The 18,130-nt window shown below is 42.7% G+C and overlaps 1 protein-coding gene and 1 long non-coding RNA gene across 3 annotated transcripts in view; one reads left to right on the forward strand and one right to left on the reverse strand.

Moving 5' to 3' along the window:
• Window positions 1–6,824, reverse strand: part of YWHAZ (tyrosine 3-monooxygenase/tryptophan 5-monooxygenase activation protein zeta) — a 34,561-nt gene extending 27,737 nt beyond the window's left edge. Inside the window, exons 1-2 of one of the 2 annotated variants that reach the window (XM_065903424.1) lie at window positions 6,675–6,824; window positions 3,391–3,695 (exon numbers count right to left, since the gene is read on the reverse strand). In XM_065903424.1, coding sequence (XP_065759496.1) covers window positions 3,391–3,684 — 294 coding nt within the window. In that variant the 5' untranslated portion in view covers window positions 3,685–3,695; window positions 6,675–6,824. Of the gene's footprint in view, window positions 1–3,390; window positions 3,696–5,978; window positions 6,002–6,674 lie in introns of those variants that run through there. The other variant, XM_065903425.1, reaches the window with a different exon arrangement.
• Window positions 6,825–7,801: 977 nt separating this feature from the next.
• Window positions 7,802–17,500, forward strand: LOC136145167 (uncharacterized). Its single transcript, XR_010658709.1, has 4 exons — window positions 7,802–8,192; window positions 12,347–12,624; window positions 14,335–14,432; window positions 17,400–17,500. It is a non-coding gene; the product is annotated as an uncharacterized lncRNA (long non-coding RNA).
• The last annotated feature ends 630 nt before the right edge of the window (window positions 17,501–18,130 follow it).

An 18,130-nucleotide genomic window follows, 5' to 3' on the forward strand; every position in this document is an offset into this window, starting at 1 on the left:
AGATACACGATTTTTAAGGTTTCTTGGACCTTTTAAATTTCATTCTTAAATGATTCCCAAGTTAAAGAGACCTCTATTAACTTATAGGCAGCTTTAAAGGGAAGCCCCAAACTGAGATAAATGGGGCACTGAGAGCTCTACCTGATTTTCTCCACAGCAGTCTTATGGGTTAGGTATTACTCCCATTTAACTGAGCTCAGTTTTCTCTGATGAACAATATCTTCAGGCCATCCAGCCATTTAAAGGTAACACTAGTTATGACTCAAAACCTGCTCTTTTTAGGCTGTTATATTATTGAGTTTGAATTAGGTACAATCTAGTATGCACATGCTCATTTCATTTTACATTTCATCATGTTCAAGATAAAACTACCTAATTTTGGCTTCTTGTGAGTTTAGGCAGAAGAGGTATCAACCCCTTACCCCACTAAGACAAGAACATTTGGTCTAAGATCTGCTAGAAAAGGCTGACTGCATTAGTTCACATACTATAATTTCCAGTTTAACACCACAAGGAAGAGAAGAACCATTAATTTCGCATAAAGAGAAGTTCACGTTGTGAAGAATAAGGTCAGTGACCATGTTCTACAGTAATGCTCTAAAACTTCTGTACAAAGTAACACAGTCCCTGCTCTTTCACTACTTAGTAAATAGTATAAATTAAACAAACACTTGATAAGTACATGCAACCAGAATGGCAGTAACCTAATAAGAGTAAAGAACTCTTCAGAGAAACTTTGAATCATGGAGATTAGTTCCTACTAATAGGATGACAAAGAATATTTTCTTAGGCAGTATAGAACAATGACGTCTGGTTCATCAATGATGCTATCAGCCAATAATATTAATTCTGAAAAGCAATTATCTGCTTATTTTTCTCAAATTAGAAGTCAAAGAAAAAAAACTAGAGCAATAAAAATTACAACTGGTTACATTTTTATTATATAAGATATTGAGATATAATTAGGCACATGTTCACTAATTATCAAGCAAATCAGGTCAAATCATTTTTTCTCTAGGAGAAATAACAGTTCTGCTATATTTTATTCTTCCATTTTACTTAAAAGGAGAAAAGGAATTTTATGCAAGATGTTTCCTAAGTCAACAGGACCTGTTTGAAGAAAGATGATTGGGAAAAGAAGCTTGCCTGTAAAGAATCACAGTCTCTGTAAATATCCAAGTTTCCCCAAGTTGAAACAGAAAAGGCCTTGGAAAATTAGCCGTACTGCTGACCTAGTTCCACCTCTTTTCCAAAAGAAGCCAAAAGCTCATTTACTTAACAAATAATTTGAGTATCTACTATATAGGAAGGATGAGCCATGCAAAGATCACTAATGGAGTTTCACTTCTGAAAAGACTTAAGGTTGGAAGCAAAAGCTTGTTTAGAATTCTCTGAGCCTTTTATATAGCAAAGGAATTAAACTTTCATTTATCTATCCTTTCAAAGTGGAAATTTCATTTATACTTTCAAACTGGAAATTTCGTTTAAATTTGGTGAGAAGCCAGTGTGCAATTCTGAAGAACAACATAGTGATCAGCAACCAGTATCAGACTCTCTTAAAAATCATTTCAAAAGGAGAAGCTATTCAGAGATTAATCCAGATATTCTCACCCACTGATCCAATGCAGTATTTTTTTTCCTTGATAAAGCAAAGGAAAATAAAGCTAAAATTGCTTCAGTCTTTTCCTAGGAAAAGTCTCACAATGATGGGAGTTTTTATACTTTTTGTGTGGAAAACATGCAAGTACCTACCTGGAATTGCAAATAAGCTGTTAGTAGAGGGTGAATGTTACCATATCCCCTTTTATTCCTAAAACTGACTTTTGTCTTAAGGGAAATAACAAAACTCTTAATTATTTAATCTATCAGGTATAATAACTGGGGGAAAAACATTAGAGTGAACAAAATTAAATAACACACTCAGGTTCTTACCAGTAAACAGCAAAGAAGGTGGGGACAAGTCCAACAGCATTTTTTTTATTATAAGGAAACATATTTCCAAATTTTAAATATTCTTATTACATTAGCAAAGCATAAGATAAACATTTATCATTTAGTCTCAAGAAAAGCATGGAACTCCCTTCTCATTTTAAAAATAAATGATAGCTATCAATATAAAGATTTCAAGTAAGCAATCAAAAACAAACTACCTACAAATAGATACCACATGAAAAGACTATAGCCCACATTAAGATAGAAAACGTTATTCTTCTTTAAAAGGACAGTCTAAAGTAAATTATCATTTGAAAAAAAATACTCGTAATTTAGGAACTGAAGCTATTCCATTAACGTTAGACTACTGTAAAGGAATCATAATACCATTACAATTTTAACAAAAATTCCAAACCCCCATCAGAAATAATTCTATATAGCTTGTTATAGTAGTTCTTCCATGAACAAGATTCAAATACTAAATGCAGCTGATTTTCAGAGGAAGTGGGATTCTGCCTCTCTCTATATACTGGAGCCCTGTCAGAGACCCATGTGTATCTAAAAGTACCCATCTGCAATTTAAGAGTAATCATTTAGTTAAATCCACTTTAAATATTATTCCACAAACTCCCAGTTCATTAAAAAATGAAAGTGCTAGAATACACAGGCTGTTATATGCTAAACGGTTGCACTGTTCGCCAACTTGTCCTTTTATTTCAACTTTTCTGACATAGAAAGTCACCATTTCTAAGAAAATTTTAAAAATAACCAAAATGTAATGTTCAAGTCTTTTAAGCTATTTAGAGAAGCAGTGCTTCAACGGAGTAGACACTGAATACTTAAAATACTTCTTGACTGAACCTGGAAAATCAAGCTTTTGAGTTTTTCATTATCTTTTAATGCGGTTGTCAATGTTCAAAGTTGACTTCCAATACTTAAATGCAGAAAGGCAAAAACAACTGTCAAGCCAGTTTTCTGCACGGCTGACTCATTACATTAACATTTCAGTGGTTAACCCAGGGAAGGCTACTAAGTCTACAATTTCTACTACATCTTACATAAAGCAACCTAGGTAAAATTTCTGCATCTATATACTCCCCACCCACCCCCCCCCCCCCGCATATTCTATGCATCTATATACTTTTAAAAAATCAGCTCTAGAACTACTACAAATATTCTAACCACAACTGAAATGATAATTTGATTACTTTACCTTTTCAATTAGAACAAAATATACTATCTGAGCTGACTGATAATCATCCCAATTCATTTTATACAAATCTAACCACAATTGTTCTAACATTTTAGTAATGACACCCTGAAAGACTTAGAAATTTAGAACACCCTATTTTTAAAAGGAAGAGAGAAATCAAAGAAAGAAAAAGTTGAGAGTAATGGAACTGATAATCATTACAGAAACCCTGTATTACAATGACACTAGACTGAGCGGTTTCTCACCAGTACATCATTGCAGATATCTCTTAGCTCGGTCTCTATTTTCTCTCTGTATTCTCGAGCCATCTGCTGTTTTTTCTCAGCACCTTCCGTCTTTTGCTCAATACTGGAGACGACCCTCCAAGATGACCTACGGGCTCCTACAACATTTTTATAAGCAACTGAGAGAAGATTCCTCTCCTCATTGGATAATTCAGCTCCTTGCTCAGTTACAGACTTCATGCAGGCTGCCATGTCATCATATCGCTCAGCCTGCTCAGCCAGTTTGGCCTTCTGTACCAGCTCGTTTTTATCCATGACTGGATATTCTGCAGGGGGAAAAAAGCAGCATTTAGATATTTTTTCCAGTAAAACAAACAGACTAAAAATCATACCCTTTGTAAACATGTTAACACTTCAAACCTAATTACCGAAGGAAGATTCTCTACATGTGGAATTCAATGAAACTTCACAAAAGGATGCTCAGAATAAGTGAAAAAAAAAATAGCATACTCAGCATGCATAGTGTACACTTAAAGCCATTAAAATCGGTTTAGCAAATCTAAAATTACATTATCTCATCTTTGTTCACAAGATCCTTAATTTCAAATGAAATTGAAGCACACGACCCAAAAGGCTGCCTTAAAAACCAACCCTTATCTTACTTGGTCAAAATCTCAACTCTGGTTTCAAATATCACTGGGTAATCCAAAATTAAGCAGTTTTTCTTTAGTGAAAATAGCACCTATGAAGAACACTACCATACGTTCAAAATCATGACTCCTGTCAGTTTAATGTAATTCATATCCATTACTGTTAATATCTGCTCTTGTCAAGTGTTTAAATTTTAGCTGAAAACACTCCCACCCCAAGTCCACTGATCTTCGCAAGAGCTGATCATAGCATGCAAATTTCCTGGGAGAAATGACCACATTGCTTATTTTAATGTTGTGAATGTAAAACCACCACCAAGGATCAATAACTAACCCTAAGGCTTCATCTGTACCTTGTTATACGCACATGGGCTTAAAAAAAAACAACCCATGAGACTTGGAACTTCAATTCTTACTATCTATGAGCACTAAAATAGATACTAAATGCTTCCCAGTGTGATCAATGTTTCTGATGTCACTGTTCTGTTTAAATGCAGGCTTACTGCCTCGTTTCTAGTAGTCAAAAATTAATTGAATACATTATCACTCAAGCTGCCCTTATCAAGACTTCCCAATTCTTTCTCATTTTAAATTTCTGGACTTTTCAATTTCCCCCGTTGTGCTATTCCTTAAGACATCCTTCAGAAAGATCCTGAAGCAGCACAGAGAGATATTAGCCCCTACAGTGGTCCCAAAGGGTGGTCCCAAAGGGTACATGACTTACGATGAAAACAGGAATCACTGTCACTCACTATGGGAACTGACTCCCTTTCTTTACCTTCCCAGGGAAATCCCACAAAACATTTCTTTTTAAAAAACCAAATCGGAACCAATCCTTTGTATTTAAACAACTAGATAGCTAGCTTAAATAGGAAGTATACTGTTTTCAATGTCAAACCCCAAATCTATTTTCGCATAACCTCTCCACCCCTTTCTTGCAATTACCAATTCTCCCCCCCTAAAAATCAAAAAAGGCTCTCCGGCTAATGCTACTTCAAAAGAAAATTATCTACAACCAGTACAAAGGTTCCTCTCCCAAACCCCTCAGTAACGAGGGGAAGTGGACAAGGTTTCTCAAAGAATAAGCAGCGCTCCCAGGACTCGCCGCACCCATTTAACCCTTCACCGCCGGAAGACTTCGAGGTGGGTGAAACGACAACGGGCCGTCTGTGACTTTAAAGGGCAAACCCTTCCGTCCGCGCCAGCCGCAACCCCCCTCCTTGGCTCCGCCCAGGCTGGTGCCTCCGCGCGAGTCCTCGCTTCTCCCTCTTTGTCATGGCGGATCTGTGTCAAGGAGCCCAACCTACTGCCTAGTGTTAATTCCCCCACCGGGGCCGGGGTGGGGGAGGCGCGGGGAAGAGGCGCGCGCCCCCGCCTGCGTTGGGAATCGGGAGCCGCCCGCTCGCCTCGAGGGCACGGACGCCGGGGCCGCCCCCCCGCAGAAGCGGAACCACGAGCGGCCGACCGCGGACACACCCCACTCTCCCGTCGGCGTCCGTCCGCCACCGGCCGCCGCGGGTGCTCCTTTAGTCTCCGGGGGCCCGACAGCTGCAACCGGTGGGGGAGGGGGCGAGCCACACCCAGGCGAGCCCGGCCGCCGCCGGCTGTTACGCGCGGGCTCACCCGCCCCGCCGAGCGGGGTCCCGGTCGATACACACCAGCGCACGGACCTTCACGTCTACCAGGCCCCCCCACCCCCGGGAGGACGAGCGAGTCCTGTGGTCCCCCGTCTTCCCACCCTCAACGCTATCCCCTACCTGGGCTCCGAACACCGCCGCCCCCCCTCCACGCGGAGACAGAAAGCCAGCCCCATCCCCCCCACCACGCCGGGAATATTCAAGTACTCCCCGCCCCCCCCCCACCACCACCCCCGCGGAACCCGGGAAATTCGGCTCGAGGTCTCGGGCGAGCCCCACCCCGGGACCGGCTCGACAGAAGCACGGCCTCGCCCCGCTCTACCTGGCGGGCGCTTCCGGGCCGCCTTGGCTCGCAGCCCCGTGACCAGGGCCGACACTCCCGCCGCCGCCGCCGCCGCCGCCCAGGTTGGGGAGGAGGGCTGGGTGCCACCGCAGCGCCGGGCGCGGAGGCTGCGCCGCCGAGAGGGCGGGAGAGGCGGGGGGAGGGGACGGGGGGCGGCGGGGAGGGGGCGGCCTCACCTGCGCCACTGCAATGCCCGCGGCCGCCGAGTCATTCTCTCTCGGGCGGAAGCGGGCAGTGGGGCGGCGCGGAGGAGGGGGCTGTCGGGGGGTGGGTGGGGGGTGCGAAAAAGGAACGGATCGCGCCCGGCGCTGCCTCGGTCACCCTCGGGAGGCCTGCAACCGGGCGGGTCCCTGGGGGAAACCTGGCGTGCGGTCGCCCTACCCACCACCCCCTATCCCCGGGGACCGGATCAGACCGGGCGCCCCTCCGGGCCGAAGCGTCGATGCGGAAGCAAGTAGCCAGAGGCTGCCGCGAGCCGCCCGCCAGAACCCAGCGGAAGAGAAGCCGCCGCCCGTCTCCGCCTGAGGAGACTCCGCCTCAGCCCAGCGCCGCTCCCCACCGCGGGCGAGCAGGGCTTGAGGGGATGCGGAGCGGGGACTGTTCCCGCGCTTTCGAATGCTTGGCCTGGGACAGGAAGGAGCGGGGCGAGGCGGCGGCGGCGGCTGAGTCCCTTACCTGTGTCCGGAGTAGGTGGCGACGGACGGACGGGGATCAGCAGTCTCTGGGCGGCAACGGCGAGGCTGAGACTCTGTCCCTGGATCTCGCAGCTCACAGGCTACAGCCGCTCCGCAGACACGGGGTTTCCTCCAATCACCAGCCCCGGCAGCAGGGGCACCACACGCACGATGACGTCAAACGCTGCTATGGCAACCGTTGATTGGTGCCCACAGCTCTGGGGGCCCAGAGCAACCGCCGCTCCCCAGCTCGCGGCCGTCCTGCCCGCCCGCGCTAGAGGGCGAGCGGAGGAGCGCGCGCGTTCCCTCGGCTCCCAACTCTCCTCCCCAGCCCTCTTGGCTTCCAACTTCTCTACTCCTGTCCTGAGGGTGCCCGAACAGAAAGCTCTTTTTTTCTTCCTCTGGTCACCAGTATCCCCACCGTTTCCCTCGCATTCCCCTCGGATCCCCCGCAACTCTTCTCCGGCTCGCTCCCCCAAAATCAGTCGGGAGGCAATTTTTCCCCACCCCCACCTTAGGGTTCGTGCGACCCTTCTGCGCCTGCGCCAGTTACTCCCTCTAGAAGGGGCGCCCGTTCGGCAACATCCGGGACCTTTCACACCCCCGCCCCCTCCCATCCGCCTGGCCCGCCCCGCCCTCCGTGTTTCGCCGCGGTAACTGCCCCCCGGGGGCATCCGAGCGGGGGCTAGATTACGAGAGCGGCTCCAAGGCACGGGCATTATGATCTGGACTTGGGGGTGCGGGGCACGGTCAAAGGGTCGGGGAGGGGCAATGTGGCGCGCTAGACCCCCAGGTTCCCCTGACACACACGCCGGGCGGGGCGATCGGGGCGCGCGGCCCCTCCCTTTCTCCTTTCCGCTGCCGCCGCTTTACCTGCTACCTCAGGGACGGCGGCCAGAGGCCTTTTAAGGCTCGGGAGAGAGGGAGGCGTCCGGTCCCAGTACGTGGACTGAGCAACCAGTTGGTTTTTCCAGTCGGGACTGGGGCATCAGTGCGCCGTGACAGCTGCGAGGAGACAATGGGTGGGCACCAAATGGGAGTGAGGTGTGGCGGGCGGAGCTGGCGGGAGGTGAGGCCTGGGAGGAGCCTCTCACAGGGCCTTCAGCCTCTGAGAGGGAAAGCCGGCGTCCTTAGGTGGAGACTTTGAGGGGGCTCGAGGCCATAACAAGACAGGAGGCATAGAGGTTTGACTGTATTCCCTCGTTTTTCGTAGGTTGAATTTTTTTCTCTCCAAAATAAGAGACCTCATGCTTCCGTGGTTTAAAACGTGATTACCTGTTTTCTCCTGAGGGAGGGACGTGCTGTTCCCAGGGCCCGGGTTGACCCAGCGGGCGGTGGGCCGCGGGCGGGGTGAGGAGCAGGGACCAGGAGCCAGGAAGAGCGGAAAGAGAAGGGCGGAAATTGCAGGTGCCGCGTTTACGTGCCAACCTAAAACGGTAGGGCCTCCACCCAGTCAACTTCAGGAAGTTCAAAGACATGCATTCACTGTGTGAAATGTCTTTGATCCGTCTTCCTTTAGGTAAGTGTTAGAACTTAGAAAACATTAGTGCCTGGATGACCTACCAAACCAATTGCAAAAGTCATTGAGAGTTTCTAGAACTCAAGAACTCTTTCTGCTACCCATGTGTGAGCTCCATCTTGGCCTCATTGACTTTTCCAACATCACTTTATTAAGCACCTACTGTGGTGGTTTGGTCGCTAAGTCGTGTCCGACTCTTTTGTGACCCATGAATTGTAGCCTGCCAGGCTCCTCTGTCCAAGGGATTCTCCAGGCAAGAATACTGGAGTGGGTTGCCATTTCCTTCTCCAGGGGATCTTCCCGACCAGCGAATCGAACTAGGTCTCCTGCATTGTAGGCAGATTCTTTACCAACTGACCTACAAACCCGAACACATACTAGGGCCCTGCTTTAGGCACAGCTGACAAAAGAGCCTTCCAGGAGTTAAGCCTCCAAGTTCCCTAGAGGATTGAATTTATCGGTAACTGTCACGTAAAATGTTTCGTCACTCTTCCAGTGCCTGGCGCTTCAGAGCACCTTGTCTGTTCTGTATGATGGATACAGTGTCTGTGCCACAAGACTGTTCTACAAACCACATTTGGCCTGAAGTTCCAACTGGCAGATAGTAAAATATAAACCAGAAAGAGGGTTTTCTACTGACCAGTTCAATTTCAGTATTTTATTTTCCCCGTCGGAACAGATTAATAGTAGACAGAATGGATGAACGAATTGATCAGAGTTTTGTTTCTGGGATATTAAAGTCACCTTTCTTTGACTCTCAAGCAAATTCTTTTAGGGAGTGACTCACTTAAAATGACTAATATTTTAAAAGCTTTCTTTAAAAGAAATTCTTGTCTCTTTAAAAGAAATTCTTGTTTTATACCAGATTTCAGCACCAGAAAGACAGAAGATACTAAGTTTAAAAAATCTTTCCTAAAAGGAAAGGGATGGGAGTTCCCTGGTGGCCTAATGGTTAGGATTCCAGGCTTTCACTGCCATGACCTGGATTCTGTCTGTGGGATGAAACATTTCTCATAATCCGCACTCCATCAAAAAAAGTGAGGTTGTTTAATAGCTCAAGTATATATATAGATAGAAAATATGCCCTTTGTTTTAGAGGAAGTTTAGGGATTTCACTGCATAAATAAGTTGTGGAAACAGCTTAGAAAACAGCTAAATTAGATTTTTGCCTCCTGCTTTAAATAGCAAGGCTTTTGAGGTGAAAGGACAGGAACTATTAGGTTTTACAAACTCAGATCAACGTGTTCATGTAATAAAGTGTAATGAGGTTGCAGGGAAGCAAGAATAGGGAATATCATGGAAGTCCCAAGTGATAAGTACTTTGAGGAATAGGAATAACATATGGCAAGGATAATTGAAAACAAAGAAATAGAACCTATGAACTTGAACTCCAGAACACTTACTAGAAACTTTCACTACACTAGTAGTCTGATTTGTTTTATTTTCTTCACTGTTCAACCCTGTTGGCTCAGTCAAGTTGCTTAACCTTCTGTGTCTTGATATTACTGTCAATATAGTACTGGTAATAAAAACACTTAACTCATTAAATGATATTGAAGATTAAATGATATATATATGTTTATGAGACATAAGAGATGCAGGTTCAATCCCTGAGTCGGGAAGATCCCCTGGAGAAGGGCATGGTAACCCACTCCACTGTTCTTGCCTGGAGAATCCCAAGGACAGAGGAGCCTGGAGGGCTACAGTCTATAGGGTCACAAAGAATTGGACATGACTGAAGCGACTTAGTGTGCATGCATGTGACTGGGCACTAATAGGACATATCCAAAGCCATGTTCTCCACTTGTGGCTTTGATCTGTAAAAACCTCCTTGTTTTAACGTCTGTTCTGTTATTTTTTTTTTCTTTTTTTTTTAATTTTTCAGTGGGTTTTGTCATACACTGATGTGAATCAGCCATAGAGTTACATGAATTCCCCATCCCGGTTCTGTTCTGTTATTGGACCTCTATATGCCAGCTGAAATAGAGAGGATTCCAAGGCTTTAGAGGAGGGGGACCATAAGATAAAAGCAGTCTGAGTCCCTGAAGGCCTTTAAAGGTCAGCCTTGATCCTTTAGGACTTTATCCAGGGATACCTTTTCTTTTTTAAGCCACTGAAATTTAGGTTTTATCTATGTTATAACAGCTCGCACTGTAATGTCTGTAGATGTCACTGGCAAATCCAAAGCATGGTAAAGGTTTGTTGTTTTATTTTTTAAGAGGAAATGTGAAAGAAAAAAGGCACAGGGAGGGAAAAGAAGTGAGAGTAAGGGCCCCTGCTCTTGTGATAAGATGTATTTTATGTATTCTCAACTAATCTATTGACTTCTAGAATGACTTTAGGAAAGTAATGTTTTCTCAATTCTTGGTCAATCTAATAGTCTAACTGCTTTTTAATTTTCTATTTACTTGATGCCATCCTCATTCTTTTGTCTACTGTTTTAACATTGTTTTTCTTAAAAAAAAACAACAACTTGTTTTTCAGTCCTTATCTTTTAACTCTATCCTGACATCCAAGTCTCTAAACGGTGTCCTGTGATACTTTGGTCGTAGACTGGGTTTTTCGCATGCTGATTAAAAAAATAAAAATGTAAACCAATAAGAACCCCAAGTCGACTGTGAGCTCTCATTTCATACCTTCACCAGGCCCTTAACGAGGGCCCACTGGTCAGAGATTATGCTGCTTTGGAGGGATAGAAATACATGGGTCATACTCCCTCCCTGAAGCAACACACAGTCAAGGGACAGACCCAAACACCAAATGCAGTAACAGAGAAGCACAGTGAAGTAAGGGCTCATAAAGGTAAGCAGATTGTGTTTTGAGAAATCTGAGCTGTGAGCACTGTCCATGGAGAAGTGAGAAAGGTTCCCTGAACCTCATATTCATCCTACAAATTACTTATTTGACCATCAGCCGAGTCAGTTTTGCTTTTTTGCCTCCAATGGCATTTTTAATTCCACAGTGAAATTTTAGTTGCCTTATATTTTTAATTTACTAATGATCAATAGACACTATCTCCCCCGCCTTCCATTAAGTACAGAGATACATTTTCTAAAGTCTTCTTTTCCTGTAGTAAATCACCTTCAGTTGTATGCTCTTCTTTGGAGTCTTCAGATAGGTCTCTATTTCCTTGCACTAGAGAGTTTTTTTCATTCCTGTGTTGAGGTGGCAATTGTTTTCCTGTTACATATCAACAAGAGAAATTCCTTCCAGTCTCAGAGTTGGCCAACTGGCAGATGAAATTTCCTCTGCTTCTCTTTGCCATCCTCTTGAAAAGACAGATAGATCTAAAGTTGTAGGAGAGTACAGGAACACACTCACCTACCCAAATGCTGGAATCCAGCAGACATTTACATTTATCACTTGTGGAGCAGCCTCCATGACAGGATCTTCCCCTGACCCATTGTCCAGTTGTCTGCAAGGAGGGGAATTTATGTTGTCAAGAATCAGAGGCTATCTGGGGTTTGTCTTTAATCAGCTATGATAAATGGAAAAACTGCAGTCTTGAATACTGCAGGCTGTCAGGGTGCTTCCCCACAATGCTTTATCTGCAGCTCCTTATGCCAGGGGTCTATCCATCACATTCTGTAGCCAGCCACCCCTGCCTCCCTGGTTCTCTGTAATTCTCCTGGGCCTTCTCCTGGGATCTGGAGATTCTGATTGAATAACAGTGTCAAGGCTTCTTCCTACCAATTTTGCTCTTCTTTCTTGAGGATAAAGTATTGATGATAAAGTTTCTTGATTTAGTTCCCTCTGTACTGTAGTTAATGGAAATACCTCTTGCAAATGATTGATTCTTAATTTTCAAAAACTTTTTCATGAAACTTTAATGGGAAAATGGGAAAGATTATAGCAAAGATTGTAACTTGGCACTATTTTAATATCTTAACCTTTAAGTCTCCAGTTGCCGTCTCCAGTATCATAGGATTTATTTTAGATTCATAGCAAAATTGAGAGGAAGATACAGAGCTTCATATAGTTCTAGCACCCACTTATGCATAGCTTCCCCTATTTTTGACATCTCCCACAGAGTGGGATATTTGTTTAAATTAATAAAATTGAGTGGTATTTTTCTTAAAATACATTTACAGTCATTATCACCCAAAGTTCAACATTTACGTTTAGGTTCACTCTGAGTATTGTACATTCTACAGGTTTGGACAAATGTGTGATGACATATGGGCTTCTCTGCTGGCTCAATGGTAAAGAATTTGCTTGCCAATGCAGGAGACCTGGGTTTGATCCCTGGGTCAGGAATATCCCCTGGAGAAGAAAATGACAACCCATTCCACTCTTCTCACCTGGGAAATCTCAAGGACAGAGGAAACTGGCAGGTTACAATTCATGGGTCACAAAAGAGTCAGATATGACTTAGCAACTAAACAACAACAGCAAATTATAACATATATCCATCATTATAGTGTCATACAAGGTAATTTCCTAAAAATTGTCCTAAAAATTCTCTTGTCCACCTATTTGTCTCTCCCCCTAACCTGTGGTAACCACTGATCATTTTACTGACTCCATAATTTTCTCTTTTCCAGAATGCCATATAGTTGGAATCATAAAATAGCAGCTGTTCACATTGGCTTGTTTCACTTAGTAATTTGCATTTAATATTCCTCCATGATTTTTTTTTTTTTCTTTTTTAAGGATTGAGTAATATGCCATTGTCTGGATGTACCACAAAACTGTGATACACCCATTCACCTACCATAGGACATCTTGGTTGCATCCAAGTTTGGGCAGTTATGAGTAATGCTGCTATAAACATCCACATGCAGGTTTTTGTATGCACATTAGTCTTCCACTCCTTTGAGCAAACACTAAGGAGTGCCATTGCTGGATCGTATGGTCAGAGTATGTTTAGTTTTGTAGGAAACCACAAAACTGTCTTTCACAGTGACTGTATCATTTTGCATTCTTACCAACAGTGAATGATAGTTCCTATTGTTCTACATCCTTGTCAGCATTTGATGTTGTCAGTGTTCTGGATTTTGGCCATTGTAATAGACGAGTAGTGTTATCTCATTGTTTGAACTTGCATTTTGCCAATGACAAATGATGTGGAGCATTTTTCATATGCTTATTTGCCATCTGTATATCTTCTTTGAAGAGGTGCCTTTTGAGGTCTTTGACCAACTTTTTAATCCAGTTGTCTTCTCATTGTTGAGTTTTAAGTTCTTTGTGTAATTTGGAAAGCAGCCCTCTGTTAGTCTGTTGCAATTATTTTCTCCCAGTCTGTGGCTTGTCTTCCCATCCTCTTGATCAATTATATTTTTGATATGTTTTTATATTTTGTAAGCCAAGGTAAAAACTTTAATTTGCTGTTAAGCATTAAAATAACTTTTGGAAGGTACCACTGAGATTAGTGGTGCAGAAATGAAGGTACTGGTTTATGATGCTTACCAGAAATATTTTCTGAATTCAAAAATCATTTTGTATGAGAGATCCTCATACATACAAAGCAAAATGAAAAATGGTACAGGTACTGCCATATCTGATTATCCCTTGGAGCTTTCCATCATTTGACAATCATTTGAGGCAGGTGAAAGCAGCTGGGAATTCACAGTTTCAAAAGTGCATGATTTACAATTCAAAAGTAATCATGGAGTGAAAAGGTTAGAAGAAGAATTTGTGCCTTTCTGGACTGTATTTCAGCCCTGAGGACCCAAGAATAAGTGAAGGGAACATTTGGGATTCATTAAGGGTTGAAAATAGAATAATGCATGTATATTAGAAGACTTAAAAATCCTCTCCCTCTCCCCTCTCCCCCTGCCTGCCCCTGAACCTTTAGGCATCTGGAAAAGGAATCAAGGGCAATGTGAATTTCTGGCAGTTTTCCCAGGACCATCAAGTTTTTCAGAACCTAAGAGCAGAGTTTCTATATTCTTGGACTGGGGCAGTCTCTCTCAACTTGAAATTATTTTTAGGAGTAGTTTACACACTTTCTTAACCATGAAATTCTAAAAGAATCCCTGAAACATTTTAATATTTCAGCAATTTGACAGGAAATTTAAACCAAACCCACTCTATGGGATAGGAGATGGTTGTTTTGGGTCAGTCAGTTGTGTGTTTTTAACATGACTAACTTCTGTACAGTTAATGCCTCACTTGTTTGTTAAACATTGATTTTTTAAAGGCTAATATAGTCAGAAGACTTCAGACTTGGTCAATTAAAAAATGAATAAGCAACAACTGTAAGAAACCCAAGCAACAACTGTAAGAATATTTGAATTGGTAAGTAACCAGTAGAAGGAAAGGACACATGTGTTGAATTGTTTCTATAAATCACCATTGGCCAAAAGATCTAGCTAAGCAACGTATAAGATGAGGTCACCTTCCTTTTGTGACTTTCCTATCATAGCAGTGCAGCTAGCAATAGCTTATGCATGCAAGCAGCATAAATAAGTCAAAATATTCTGGTAGGCAGCAGCTGTAGATATGAGAGGGTAGGGATTAGAAACAGTACGAAGGTCAAGCTTCAGAAAGAACAATTAACCCTGAGCTGCTGACAAAGAAGACTTGATTATTTTATTAGAGTAAGTTGAGTGGCAGAGGTCAGGTAAAAGTGGGTGTTGGTCTTGACTGAGAATTGAGGGGACGATAGATACAGGAAAAGCCCCAATATCTATTGAAGAGAGTCAGAGAATGGAGAGTGAGTTCTAAGACAGGCTTTTGTATGGTACCCTACTGTTCTTTGCTGAAACATCTCAGGGCCTTTCTGGAAGGGCAAATAAATATTATAAGGACCAGGGGATTCTGGAATGTCAGTGAAACACTCAACATCATCATGGATGGTCTTCATTGTCTTTAGGAAAACAGAACACCATCAATGGATCTGGGTTCTGGAAAGACCACATTTATTCTTTCTTTCATTCTTGAATAGATGTTTGTTGAGTAGCTACTTAAATAAACACCAGATGTAACAGGTGCTGAGAGGGGGAAGATGGAAACAAAAAAGACACTGCTGGACCTCAATAGAGTCACATTTTGGTGAGAAAGACAAATATATTAGCCACTCTTTGTAGGTAATTGGTCAAGACTGGTTGAATGGAGGAATAATAACTAAATAAATAAATGGAGTTTTTAAAGAGAATAGCATGTTGGAAATTAGTAATGTTACTATGTTTGAATAATAACCTGAATAAATGAAATTCACTGATAAACAAATTCTCTTTATTTAAACCTAGAAATAGTAGGAAGTATTTCTTTATTAAGAAGAACTGAGTAAATTTTCTTTATGTTCATTTCTCTGCAAAGGACCCCAAGAGAGATTTGGTTAGTGATAAAGTGAGATAGGAGAGTCAAAGGAATAGAGAAAGAAGACCTATATAATCCAGTTATGTATAAATATTGAAAATAAAATGGACACTGTCATTTTTTAAATATTTACTTTATTCAGACCCAAGACACAAGCTTAAAAGAGGCTATTAGAATTAAAATATCACCTGCAGCATGCCAGGCTTCCCTGTCCTTCACCGTCTCCTGGAGTTTGCTCAAACTCATGTCCACTGAGTCAGTGATGCCATCCAACTATCTCATCCTCTGACACCTTCTCCTTTTGCCTTCTGTCTTTCCCAGCATCAGGGTCCTTTCCAAAGAGTTGGCTTTTTACATCAGGTGGTCAAAATACTGGAGCTTCAGTTTCAGCATCAGTACTTCCAATGAATATTCAGGACTGAGTTCCTTTAGGACAGACTGGTTGGATCTCCTTGCAGTTCTTCTCCAGCACCATAATTCGAAGCATCAATTCTTTGGTGCTCAGCCTTCTTTATGGTCCAACTCTCACATTCATACATGACTACTGGAAAAACCATAGCTTTGAGTATATGCACCTTTGTTGGCAAAGTAAGAATTGTTTTCTACTAATAATTAGGGGTTTTTTTCCCCCTTGAGTTTCTTGAGAATGTAAAGATATATTTATTAAATGAGTGATGAATCAGTTAGTGAGCATTGGGTGTTTTGTATTTTCATAGAAAAATCATCATATTTTTTGTTTAGATATTTTAAGAAGATAAAAGCTTGAGAACCATCAAAGAAACAAATTTAAATGTGGTCTGTGGAAGAGTTTGCAAGTTTGCTCCTATACACCTTCTTCCTTTCTTCTAGAAACATTAGTAGAATTTCTGATAGTCAACTGGGCACAATGCTCCCTGGAGTAAAAGATCACATTTCTTCCTGTCCACCCAGTTAAGTGGGCCTTGGAAGTAAGTGACACTTGAGAGATATAAGGGATGTTTGATGTGAGAGTTCTGGGAAGTGTCCAGAAAGGGAAAGGATGCTCACTGCCAGAATGTGGACACAGTGAGGGCTGGGACAGCCTGGACCGAAGTGGAATATCAAGGAAAGTGGAGCAACCAAGCAGAAGGGGCCTGGGGTTCTCACAGCTTCCTGGAACTGCTGTACTAGTCCTAACCTGCATTTCTGTTGTTTTTGTTAATAAGGTTAAGCATGTCTGTCATATGCAGTCAGATGTAATCCTAGCCAGTAGTGGCATGCTGCTGCTGCTAAGTCGCTTCAGTCATGTCTGACTCTGTGTGAACCCACGGACAGCAGCCCACCAGGCTCCTCTGTTCACGGGACTCTTCAGGCAAGAATACAGGAGTGGGTTGCCATTTCCTTCTCCTCTAGTAGTGGCATAAATAGTTTTAAAATTGTCACCTATTTTGTATGCTTGTCATGGATTCTATGACACTAGTTTGAGATTCATTTCTCTTTTTTGCCCAGCTACGGTTTTTCCAGTAGTCGTGTACAGATCACAAGGCTTAGCACCAAAGAATTAATGCTTTTGAATTGTAGTGTTGGAGAAGACATCTTGAGAGTCCCTTGGACAGCGAAGAGATCAAACCAGTCCATACTGAAGGAAATCAGTCCTGAATATTAATTGTAAGGACTGATGCTGAAGCGGAAGCTCCAATACTTTGGTCACCTGATGCAAAGAGCTGATTCATTGGAAAAAACTATGATGCTAGGAAAGATTGAGGGCAGGAGGAGAAGAGGTTGACAGAGGATGAGATGACTGGATGGCATCACCAACTCCATGGACATGAGTTTGAGCAAACTCTGGGAGATAGTGAAGGACAGGGAAGCTTGGCGTGCTGCAGTCCATGAGGTTGCAAAGAGTCAGATACAACTTAGTGACTGAGCAACAACAACATTGGATGTCCAATTACTCTAGCATCATTTTTTTTCTTTTTTGGAAAGGTATCCTTCCTCCATTGAATTGCTTGTGCACCTTTGTAAAAAAAATCAGCTGGGCACATTTGTGTGGGCCTCCAACCTGGAGTTTGATCCCTGGGTTAAGATCCAGAGTTTAGTTCATTCCTTGTTATTACTGAATAGTATTCCATTGTATGGATAGTCCACAGGCTCTTTATCCATTCACCCATTGTTTGACATCTGGTTGTGTTTTTGCTTTTGGCCCCTATGAAGAAAGCTTCTATGAACACTGACATATCAGTTTTTGTGTGGACATCTGCTTTCATTTTTGGGGGCTAATATCTAGGAGTGGGACTGAAGGCTCTTATGGTAGGTATATGTTTAATTTTATAAGAAGCTGCCAAACTGTTTTCATACACAAGCAGCATATAAGAATCCCACTTGTTCTGCATCCTTGGAAACAGTACTGTCAGTCTCTTTGATTACAGCTACCCTAGTGGGTTGGTAGGGCTATCTCATAGTAGTTTTAAAATGCAAATGACTTATGAGGCTGGGTATATTTTCATGTTTTTACTTGCCATTTGTATATAATCTTTTCTACATGTTAATGTTTTTTGTCTTCTTAGGCACATATTTTAAAAAATCAAATAAGTATTTTGAGGGAGGTTACCTTTAAAGGAATGCTGAAGTGGTCCTTCCCAGCTTCAAAGTGTATATTAGGTCTTTAAGAAAACAAAATTTGTTCCTCATTTTTTTTTAAAAAAGAGAGAACTACT

Source organism: Muntiacus reevesi, chromosome 12 (genome assembly GCF_963930625.1).
Source record: "Muntiacus reevesi chromosome 12, mMunRee1.1, whole genome shotgun sequence".
Taxonomy (NCBI): Eukaryota; Metazoa; Chordata; class Mammalia; order Artiodactyla; family Cervidae; genus Muntiacus; species Muntiacus reevesi.